We start from the raw sequence: 11,559 nt of genomic DNA, 5'->3' as shown, positions 1-11,559 counted from the left end.
CACACACACACACACACACACACACACACACACACACACACACACACACACACACACGTGCGCACGTGCGCACGTGTTCAGCAAACGTGTTCAGAAATTGGAAATGCTTTTCATCCACCATGTTGCGAGGCCTTCGTCACCATTCACCCACTGCTCCACTTTGGGCTGGCTCACCCTTAGGTCTGACAAGGCCTCTGACACTGGAGGGTTTGATTTCACCACTCAAGCGCAGAATCAGGTGATGGGAATTGCTGCCTGATGCGAATTTGGTGCTGCAGACCTTGTCCCCACTGGCGGGACTCGCCTATGCGAGCTCAAATCATTTGCTTCAACACACGGCTTGTCAGCAGGTTTGATGCAATCGTGGCACTGGTTAGTTGCGAGTACGCAATTGCCGTGACACATGTGCACAATCCCTGCAGGGAAAGTGCGACTCGTGCACCGCGTACGCGCTTGCAGCGGTGGCAGAGGCGACGATGTCTGCGGCCCTGCGCGTCAGCGCTTTAGACGCCGGGCTGGCCGTCAGCGAGTTGCAGGTCTTCTCGTGCCTGCCAAACTCTCCCAACACCTGCCGCGGTGGCTGGAGGGTGGTAGACGCGATGAGAGGGCTGAGCGGTCTAAGCGTGCTGGAACCTCGCAGCTGCAAACCGCTCAACCCTTCAACATTGCAAAGCGCACGCGGTGAGCCCCATTCAAATCAAACTCCTTCGATTTGCATGCAGGAGGGCACGGGCTGTTTGCTGCAATCCTGCGTGTTTGACACACGCCATCACACATTGAGTTGCTGTGATGTGCAACAACTGATGCTGGGGCCCTGGCATTCACAACAGATTATGCCATTGGATTTGCCAGGCAGTAAGGTGCAATGCATCTCAGGACTGGCAGCACCAGCAGTGCGTCCGCTCTAATGACAGATCTTGCAAGCTCATTCTCTGTGTCACCACTCGCCCTGTTGCCTGCAGAGGAGTGCAAACGCCCCTGCAAAGATAAGCTCCCAGGTGGCACCTTTGACTACACACGGTCGAAGCCGCTTGCAACCATTCCAGATGTGCAAGACCACATCAGGTATTTGTGAACAGCTTGTGCAGCATCCTCAATCAAGTGTCGTTCTGCAGAAAAATGGTTCAGTATGTATTGTTCACACAAATGTAGCTGGAAAGCCGTCCTACACACAGTCGTTGTTGGGCTTTGTTTTCAAGCATTGGCTAGTTTCAGGGAGACCTATCGTTTGTCAAGGGCCCATTATAAAAATCAGAATACTGCACATTTTTCATTAGAGACAGAAATATGCAAAACATTTACAATTACAAAGCATGGCATCTCCCTCACTTCACTCTCAGGAACCATGGCGCCGTCATTACACGCATCAACTTGCACGGCAGCCATTTGATGAATTACTTCGACGACAAAGATCCATCTGTTTCCGTCTATCAGATCACAAACGATGAAGTCAAAAAGAATCCGACTTCTCTTGGACACGCCATCGCCCTTGTTGGTGCGAGCGCCATATGTCACCATGGTCGCGACGCGATGGGCCTGAGAATGCCCGCACGCACTAGGATTCACAAGTCTTTGCAACAGATCAAGCCAGCAGCCCAGTTGAGGCAGAACGTAGGACATCTAGATACACAAGTGTGTGCATGGCGAATGCATGCCCCGCTCACAGGCTATGACAACACACGAGAAGCCTTTTGGGTCAAAAACAGCTGGTAAGTTGGGCTACCATGCGTTCACAACTGAGTATAACCCGGACATGTCTAGCCAGGCATGCGTGCGTGCTCACATGCACACACGCGCGCACACACATACGCAAACACACACACAAACACACACACACAAACACACACACATAGAAACACACACAAACACACACACACACACACACACACACACACGCACGCGCACACACACCAGTCCTGCAGCAAATCTTGATAACCGTTTTTTTTTTGCGTAATCTGTCGGCTACCTCCCTTGCGGCACTGGGTCCAGAACCCTGCATGCCAAGTTATTTTTGGTGGCAGTCGGTGGTGATGGTGATGGCGGTGATGGTGGAGGTGGCGGGGGTCGGGCGATACCGGCGGGAGGCGCTGGCCTCCTTGCGCAAGTGCCCTTGATCCCTGCATACGGTAGCAACTTGGCTCCAATTCTGCTCGACTCATTCGCCCTCTCTCTTCCCCTGGAGGCCCCCCCCCGTCCATCCTCTCCCCCTGCACCTCTCATTCCCCATCTCCCATCCTCCCTACTTCATAATCGTCCCATCCTGCACGTATGCCTGCATTTGTGGATCCTTTGTGTAGTAAAACTGCGGCTTGCTGCTTGCACTTTTCTTCCCCAGGGGGACAACATGGGGCGACAAGGGCTACGCTTGGGTCAAGTATGGCACCCCTGGCCTCCTTGAGGCGGCGTCAACCTATGGATTGACGTTCAAACCTCAAAGCCCACCCCGGCCGGGGCTGCTGCGGGTGCAGAGCGCCGCGGCCTCAGGAGAGGGCTGCTTCACATACCAAGGCCAGAAGGGCGACTTCGTGTCACGCGTGGCGGCGCGATTTGGGCTGACAATTCAAGAATTCCTGCAGCTCAATGTGGGCCGCATTCCTAAAATGGACTCTTGGCTGTTGGGCAAGTCGTTGCTAGTGTGCCAGATCCGCCCCAGTAGCGCTTGGACCGTCCAGGACGCCAATGGGATCACTGTGAGCACGCGCACGCCGACGCCGGCGCCGCGCTCGTCAACGCCAGTTGTCCAAGGTGCGTGAAGGGATTGCGCGGATTACCTGCAAAGCAACTGCCCTGAACACCATGCACAAACATGTTGGATGACAAATCTGAAAGACTATCCTGGAAATATATCTCCTCTCCTGTGCACATGTCCTGGACTCCCCCTGCAGAATTCCTCCCCCAGGTGTTTCTGGCGCGAGTAGTGGGTCCAGCCAAAAACGTTGGCAATTGCACTACATCCGTCGCAGCGCTTGTGACGGTGGCGGCGGAAGCGGCTGTCGCAAGCAAACTCAACACGTATGTATCCAGTGTCGGACGCTTGAGCTTTCTCGACCTCCAGTTCTGCGTAGAGGGGGACAAAAATGATCTCCTGACTACGTGTCGGTTGACCACTGATTATGAGGCGGTGCTGCCAAGCCTTCTCAAGCGGCCGCTGCTACTTGAAAATTGCATGCCATCAAGTCCCCAGCTTTTCAAGACTGCATTGAAGCGATCTGACCTGTGCCAGCGGGCTCGGCGCTGCAGCAGCACAAGTGCAGCGGCTGCACGAGGAAAATTTGGGTTCGTCCGGCTGTCGAGCGTTGCGGCTGTGCAACGCCACATATCCGAATACGGCTCTGTATTAACAGGCTTGACCGTGTATGAAGATTTATATCGCATGCCTCTGTTTGGATACAACGTCAAGGACGCCGACCGCGTCATCTACCGCCGCAAGAAAGGCGCCTCCACCAAAGTCGTGTTCGGGTCTCCTGTGCTTCTTGTTGGCTACTCAATCCCAGAACGCTACTGGATCATACAGTGAGCAGCCATATCCATTTTTCCTTCATCACTGCATGTACTGTTGTGAAGGAGCTAGCACATAAAAACAATAAAAAAAAACCACTTCATGTCTGTTGCTGAGTGATCAGGCATTGGCAATCACAATCACAGCCCTTGCTTCCAGTCATGGTTGCAGAGGGTAGCTGCTGCTCGTAAAGTATGCTCAACCTGCGCTGACTGCTTGCAGGTACTTCAATGGGCCAATGTTTGGAGACAACGGCGAGCTCAAGGTGAGATCTGGGTTGCCCCGTCGTTGCCCCCTTGGACAGCCGGGCGGAGCGAAATGCTCCCTTCGGTCGCAGCATGCAGCACTGCGCAACACATGCAGGGTGGGCATTTTGTGCAATGCTGGAAAGGTTTCACAAGCATTCATACAAGTGAAGCAAAGCGTGCCCTTTGGTCGCTCATTAACAGGTGGGTTTTGACGCAATAGACGACGTATACTTCAGATTGCGCACTTGGGGAGTGACATGGAAACTGTCCTGATACAGTACTTCAAGTGGTAAGCCTGTATCAAGACATCATCTTGCGTGTCTGTATGTGCAATCACCCTTGTCTACGGCAACAGAGCAGATTTTTTACACGCGTTGCTTGCATGCAATTGCAGCGTCCTGGTGCTGCTGTGCAGCAGGAGTTTGCTGTGCGCTGATTTCGTCTTGTTTCAAAGCAAAGCACTGTCATTTAAGCACGCACTTGCAAAAAATAAATGCACATGTGCGCACGAGCAAGCGTTGGTTGTAATCTGCTCACTGCCAGCAAATTAGACACGGCAGTGCGACCGCACAGCGCAGCCCGAACCACACCTGCGCATATGTGCGGCGGAAGGGCATGCGCATCGCGGCGTCATGACACTTGACAGTAAGGAACAACACAGCAGGGAGCCTCGCCTACCCCACTGACACTTCCCTCAATTGACCTTGATGCAGCAATGCCGCCACTACAAGTGTTTGCAACAGCTCATCCCTCTGCCCCTCCGCCAAAAGCGCAGAACGCAGTTCTGCCGTGTGTATTGCGAGCGCACGGTCGGAGCACGACCCCCCCGCCGCCGCTGCTGCTGACTTCAGGGCTGCCGCTGGGGGTGCCGCGTCCGCGCTCAGCAGCCCCAGGCCCGCCGGCCGGCTGGTCAGCCCTGGCGGTGCTACGGCTGCCGCATTCAAAACTTCCGGCGAGGCCAGGGAAGGATCCTGTTGGGCCACGCAAGCCTTCGCAGGAACTGCAAGCTCAGGCGCGCCTGGCGCTGCGGTTGGGCATCCAGGTGTCACGCCGCAGGGGTCCAGCCACGACGGCTCAAGTTCTGGGTGCGTCCCGCACAGCACCGCCGCGCCCGCGCCCACTTGGCAGCGCACTGCCGCCACCGCGCACGTCTCCCTGCCGGCCGCCTCCCCCTCCTCCTCCTCCTCCTTCTCCTGCTCCTGCTGCTGCTGCTGCCGCTGCTGCTCTGCTTCCTGCGCCGCTTGTCTCGGCTGAACGCGCGTCAACGCGCCCTGGGGCAGGTCGACATATCGCGCCAGCACATCCACGCCGGGCAGCCCGCCCTTGTCCCAGTCTGCCGCTCCATCGGGCGCCACAAAGAAGGGGCCGCCGTTGCAGTAGTCTATTGCATGCCGCCACCTGCTGCTGCTGCTGACATCAGTATGGGCGTTATTGCTGCGGCCGCTGCACTCTCTGGTTGGCATGCTGCAATTGCTGCTGGTGCTTTGTGGTGGGTTGCTGTCTGCTGCAAGATGCTGCTGCTGCTGCCTCTGCTGCTGCTGCGGCTGCTGCGTCTTCTGCTGCTGCTGCTGCTGCTGCTCCTGCTGCTGCTGCTCCTGCTGCTGCCGCCGCCGCCCTGCGAGCAGCTGCTCCACGTCCTCAGGGCCCAAGAACTCGAGCGGCACCGCCGCCGCCCCGCGCTCCGTCTGGTAGTCAAACCCTGCACAGACAGTTGTTTTGGGCCGTGCATTTGCGAGCCCATGCGGCTAGGCACTCACGCTGCATATTGTTGACTAGTGGCCCCCTGGCATCGAAAACTGCAGCAAGGCCATTTCAAGCACGCATTGCACTGTCAGCCCATTGCAGTCAAACTGGTACCACGGCGGTTGCCCCCACCTGGCACGACCGCGCCGCGCGCCACCCCCGGGAAGAAGCAGAGCTCCCTCTCCCCGATAACCTCCATCGCGCTGCCGGCCTCAAACTCTACGCGGGCGCACGCGTAGTAGGCGCCTGCGCAGATCCCCAGGTAGCTGCCGCCGCCGCTGACATAGTCTGTGGAGGGGTCAGGGAATGTTCCATTTAAAGGAGCGCGGAGAGCGGCGGCAGTGGGCTGTTGGCCAGCGGCACCCTAAAACACCACGAGCGAGGTGCCTGCGGTCAGCGCACATGTTTGAAGACGCTCCGCCGTCTGCCCGTAGCCCAGGGCCCTTTTTCCATATTAAATAGACGCAGCTGTGCTGGCTTGAATGGGCGTCCCACCATGGCGCCCAGCTGCTGCCCATCGCAGCCGGGTTCAGCAGCGACGCCGCACCCTGACCGTGGGATCGCGGCCCCCCTCGCAAACACCAATCCGCCCGCACCGCGGATGAGCGCGTTGCCCGCGCCATTGAGGTGTTTGCAGTACGGCAGGTCCGCGCCGCCCGGCATCACCAGCAGCGCGACGCGCGCCTGCCAGCCGCCCGCCAGAAGCTCGCGCGTCGCCATTGTATCGACAAGGAAGCGATCAGGGGGCAGCAGGCGCGAGATCGACGCCACGGCAGACTGCACCGAGCGCCAGCCGGCGCCCTCGCCGCGGTACACGGCGACGCGCGCGCGGCCGGCGGCGGCGGCGGCGGCGCGGGGCTGCGCCGGGTGCGGCGCCGCCGGGTGCATCTGTCAAGTGCAGCGGGGCAGCTGACGCGCCCTGCAGCTGCTGCGTGCTTGGTGCGATGCGTACTGCACTGACGCGCAGCTCAGGGAACCACTAATTCGAACATGTACCAGCAATAACGTGTTATTGCAGGCTAGCACCAACTGACGATCAGAATGTAGAGTTCTATCCGCGGCCTTCTGCACGAGATATCACTATGCGCGAGGATATCAATGATACAATCGCGAGATTGGTCGTTATGATAGCACCACGGGTCACAAATGCATGCTTTGTAGCGTTGCAGCGCAATCCACCTGGTGACCATGACTACGAGCAAATGTGGCACACAGACAAAATCTTATTGAGCTTCTGTGCTGGTAACAAGCCCTTCAGGTGCAACACTGAGAAACCCCGTTCCCAGGCTTTGAGTAAGCCCCAGAACTCGTGTGTTCAGTTCAACCGCTCGCAACCGCTTCCGTCCGCGATGCCCACCACGCACCCTCGGTCTGCTGAGGGTGGGGCTTGATTGGCTAGCTCTTACAGCTGCGATGTAAGGCAACCAAACAGCCATTGAAATCATGCTGTGACATGAGTCGTTCATGTGTACAGCATGGACGGCAGAGCGTTGTGGTGCACGGCTTGATGGGCTCCATCTGCTAGCTGGTGAGCTGGTCAAACACCTCGCTTGCTTGGCACGCCCTCATGGCTGCAAATTACCGCCCAGGTACCTCAGGAGGCATTAGAGGTCAGAATGGATAGATAACAGACTATTGTTGAGTATCCAAACCAGGAACGCCAACAAGCAAAACCCTAGTGCAGAGCGTGGGCGCATTCTGTCCCCATGTCGTCCCCCAAACAACAAGCCTGAGGGAGGACACAGGATCTTCATGGAACAGCCGCGTCCTTGATTAGTGCAAACAGTGTGCGTGTGCACAAGCCATTGCCTCTGTAACAGCGGGTTCCCGCTGCTCAAATGACGCTACACACGGATTGTGCTGGCCCAATCCCTTTGACAACCTGCAACACTTCTTGCCGTACTCATTTTGTCAAAGCTAAGCAGCACACAGCAACATGAATAACCATACTAGTCTTTGCAGTGTCCATTCGCATGCCCTGCAACAACGTGCGACCGCGACCCCGCGGCAAGCAACTGTGTGAGCAGTTATCTTTGTGCTGCGAAGGGGCCCGCAGCGGCCCTCAGGTCCGAAGGGCGTGATATAATATCGCGAGCACGCCGCACAACGCATGAAAGCGCAGGGATCTGATTTCTGCCAGAGGACGCCGCTCAAGCAAAAGGCGCGCGCCGATCAAAGATCCCAGTTTTGCTGGTGCAGCAGCTGAATGCCACGTGCATGTGACATTAAGTTGAAAGCATTTGTTTTTCCTTAGCACACGCCTGCCTCGAGCTCACACAGATCGCGTTTATCTCCGCGCTGCATACGCCGCCGTACTTTCTATAAAAAGAGCATCCACTTACTTCTGTAGGCTCTCATCCATGTCGCTCCGCGCGTCGTAGACGTGCCTTCCACGACAGCGTCGCTCATAGAGGCGTCGGCGAGGCCATGGAACCCGACTCCGAGGCCCTTCAAGGCGATGCTTCAGCTTCATTGCCACCTGAGACCGAAGGCTACCCAGCCGCGGCACCGTCGGACGCGGCGGCGGAGCGCGAGCCGCGCCCGAACCGCGCTGTGGGCCTGCCCTACGAGATCATTGCATCGGAGCTCGCAGAGCGGCAGCAGCAGCCGGCGCCGCGTGGCAAACGCTCCGTCAAGAGTGAGGACGCAGATGACGAGCCATACTACCCGGGAAGCAGCAAGCGCTCGAAGGTTTGCCGGGGCGTGCGCGTGGAAAATCGCCAACGGCACAGCACCCGGGCCGGCGCGGCTCCGATCTGAATCAATTGGGGTGGTCAGGGCGTGCTCATCCAGCAATCGCTTTCCGCTGCGGCGCGCCCGTGCGGCCACACGCGAAGAACGGGCGGCCCCGCCGCAACTGCACGATGCCTAGCTGCGTTCAACCAAACATGCAACGGCTCGCGGCAGTCGCCGCCAGCTGCCTCCATCCGCCATGGCGTGCAAGGGGCACTGGCTGCAGCCCATGCACCTGAGCGCTCGGCCCATGCAGGCTTGCCCCCTCACTTTCACGCCCGCACCAGCAGCAAACGACGCTCAACCCCAGCTGCCCGCAAATGCACCCACATCCCATGTTCAAGCCGCCCGCACGCAACCCCCGGGGCACGGCTGCGGCTCTGACTGCTCAGCGTGCAGCCAAACCCCACCAACCGCCGAGCCGCCGCCCTCCGTCGCACTTGCGACACCCCCCTCCTGGACACGCCTGGGCGCCTCGACATTGTACCAACATACACATGCAATCCCGCATGCGGCCCCCAATGCAGGTGGCCGTCGACTCTGTCGAGCCCCAGGACCTGGCGGGCAATGTCTTCCTGCGCGTCGACGCGCTGCATCCCAACGCTCTCGTGACCTTTGACGGCGACCTGGCTCGGCCCCTGTTCTTCGAAGAGCGCGAGAGCGGGGCGGTGGAGATCCCCGGGGCGCTGCTGGGGGAGGGGGTGGACGCGATGGCGCTGAAGATGCCGGGTGAGAGGGGGCGGCGGGGCTGTGTGTGTGTGTGTGTGTATGTGCATGCATGTGTGTGTGACTATGTGTGTGTGAGTGCATCCATTCATGTGTGTGTGCGTGTGTGTGTGTGTGTGTCTGTGTGTCTGCGTGTGCACGTGCGTATGCGCATGCTCGGCAAGTAGTGCATGCATACGCGTGGTCACATGTGTATGTGTTTAACGCGGGGGGCTGGGGCCTTCCCCTGCGTGTTTCCTCCCTGCGTGTTTGCTCGGTAGAAGAGGAGGGTGTCCGCACAGCTGGCTGGAAACGGCGGGCCGGGCGCACCCCTTCGCACCAGCCGGCTCGCTGAGTCTGTTGCGCCGCCCTCCGAACCGAACCAAGAGCAGCGCTCAGCCTTGTGCGTGAGCACCTGTATCAAGGCTTCGCACCCATCGGGCGGGCTCGCGCACGATGTTGCGTGCTTACAGCTTCAAGATGCAGCCTCTGCAGCAACCCTGCCTTATGCAGCGCAGCACTGCTAACCGGCCCCTCATCATCGCCACCTGCGTTTTGAATTTCAAACAGGAGTGGAGGTGGAGCTGCCGGGCGGCACGCGGCGGACCGCCACCGTGTCGGAGCTCATAAACTACCTCAAGTAGGTCCTGCGCGCACATGTGTGTGTGTGTTCGTGTGTTGATGTGAGGCAGAGAGAGCGTTTGTGTGTATGTCTGTGTGTGCATGTGTGTGTGCATGTCTGTGCGTGCGTGTGTGTGCGTGTGCGTGTGCGTGTGCGTGTGTGTGTGTGTGTGTGTGTGTGTGTGCGCGCGTGCATGCGCGTGTGTGTGTGTGTGCGTGTGTGTGTGTGTGTGTGTGTGTGTGTGTGTGTGTGCGCGTGTGTGTGTGTGTGTGCGTGTGACTTTGCGGCCGCCATCAGCCAAAACCACAAGGGCGTTCGAGATCCATGGGGTGCCAATCATCCTGCATGAGAAACACACAGAGGATATACGCACGCACACGCACACACACGCACACACACACACGCACACACACACGCACACAACCACATACTCAAACCATGTCCCCCCCCCCCCCCGCCTTCTGCTCTGCCCCACCTAGGCTGACCGAGAAGCCCACCAAGGTGGGGCCCTACATGATACCAAAGGGCGTGATGGTGTTCCCCTGCCTCTACGTCATCAACAACTGGAGCGGCAACTGGGAGGAGCCGCGCAGGGTGGGGCGGGAGGGGGCCGGGTCGTGGGGAGTCAAGGGGTCACTAGGTGACCTGGGTGCTGCGGGGCGACCTGGCTCGGCCAGCTGGCGTTTATGAAATCGACACAGGACCAGCGCGTTGGAAATTGCAGGGTCCGATGCAAAGGGCCCTGATGTGCAACTGCGAGAAGCGAATCCGCGTGCCATCAGCACTACTGAACAACGCCTCCCTCAATTGCTGTCCCCTTTGTGCCCCATTTGTGCGCCACCCCAAAAACCCTGAGCGTAGTTCAAGCCCGAGCGCTGGCTGGTCAGCCCAGGTGACCCCGACCCCGCCATCGACCAGAAGACAGGCGCGCCCCGCTTCCTGCCCTTCAGCTCCGGCCCCAAAGTGAGAGCGCGGCCGCGGTGCGGCGTCGGCAGCGGCACGTCCGCAAAGCATTTGTCACGCAGCGAGGGGCGGGGCGGAGCAACTGGATCAGTGGCCTCGTTGCGCTGGGCTGCGCGCCGGTGCCTCGCAGACGAAAGTAGCGGCATCAAACTCCCTTGATGCCACATCAGCAGGGCGCACCCACGCGAACAATTCATCCCACCCGCCGTGCTCGTGCGTTCAGTGCGCACCAACCTCACTCAGTACACCAAATCAATGCGCGCAACACCGCAACACCGACCAGGCCTGCATCGGCGGGGCGCTGGGCCTGGTGGCGGTGCGCACCGCCGCAGCTGCGCTGCTCTCCACGTTCACGTGAGCAGGGGCCCCTCCCTTGCGCCTTGCTTCCATGCGGCGTCGCGCGACGCGACCCCTGGGAATGCGCTCACCCCTGCTTCTGTTCGGCGACGCGCCCACGCAAGGGAACCGCGGCTGGCGGCGAGCGCTTTGTGTGCATGCCGCGGATGCGCCTTTACCGTAGCAGCAGCAAACCTGCAGCAGCTGTCTGCTGCAACCCAAGTTGGCCGCCACCATAATCAGTGGTCGCCCTGAGCAATCTGGTATCCCTGCACCCTAAGCCCCAAGCCCTAAGCCCGGAACCCTGAACCCTGAACCCTGGCCACAGGTACCGCCTGGCGGAGCGCATGGGGACCCCGGCCTCCATCAAGGGCCGCACCAAGCTGGCACTCACCCTGAAAGTGGAGGGCGGCATGTGGCTGCGCTGCGCGCGCCGCGTCAAGGCCTGAGCGCCGCCGCCGCGCGCGCGTGCGCGTGCGGCTGCTGGCCGCGCGGGCGCCGCTCGGCTTCGCGGGGGGCGCGCTTTTGGGCACCTCCATCGCGAGGCGCGGGCCGCGCCCCCTGCACCAAGCCGGCATCGGGGGCCTTGCTTCCTCAATGATGGCATCACGCCATATGCAATTACGCCGACATTGTCAGCCAGCCAGATTCGTCAGGAGACGCCCAGTCGCACCGCCGGGCTGCGGCGCCGCCGCTCCCCCCCCCCCCCC

The 11,559-nt window shown here is 59.7% G+C and overlaps 2 protein-coding genes across 2 annotated transcripts; one reads left to right on the top strand and one right to left on the bottom strand.

Annotated features, from left to right (window-relative positions):
• Positions 1-4,294: 4,294 nt before the first annotated feature.
• MNEG_2237 (biotin--protein ligase) lies at positions 4,295-6,378 on the bottom strand (the record flags this gene model as incomplete). The annotated part of the gene is made up of 4 exons (XM_014049284.1): positions 4,295-4,337; positions 4,897-5,446; positions 5,623-5,778; positions 6,087-6,378. The coding sequence occupies 4 exons, from the start codon at positions 6,376-6,378 to the stop codon at positions 4,295-4,297; spliced, it is 1,041 nt and encodes a 346-aa protein (XP_013904738.1).
• A 1,539-nt stretch (positions 6,379-7,917) lies between these two features.
• MNEG_2236 (hypothetical protein) lies at positions 7,918-11,298 on the top strand (the record flags this gene model as incomplete). The annotated part of the gene is made up of 7 exons (XM_014049283.1): positions 7,918-8,181; positions 8,751-8,952; positions 9,499-9,568; positions 10,030-10,144; positions 10,412-10,513; positions 10,797-10,867; positions 11,178-11,298. The coding sequence occupies 7 exons, from the start codon at positions 7,918-7,920 to the stop codon at positions 11,296-11,298; spliced, it is 945 nt and encodes a 314-aa protein (XP_013904737.1).
• Between the last annotated feature and the right edge of the window lie 261 nt (positions 11,299-11,559).

Source organism: Monoraphidium neglectum (assembly GCF_000611645.1).
Source record: "Monoraphidium neglectum strain SAG 48.87 unplaced genomic scaffold scaffold00246, whole genome shotgun sequence".
NCBI lineage: Eukaryota > Viridiplantae > Chlorophyta > Chlorophyceae > Sphaeropleales > Selenastraceae > Monoraphidium > Monoraphidium neglectum.
The sequence above is the reverse complement of the archived record's forward strand: the minus strand, read 5'-3'. Positions and strand labels throughout refer to the sequence as shown.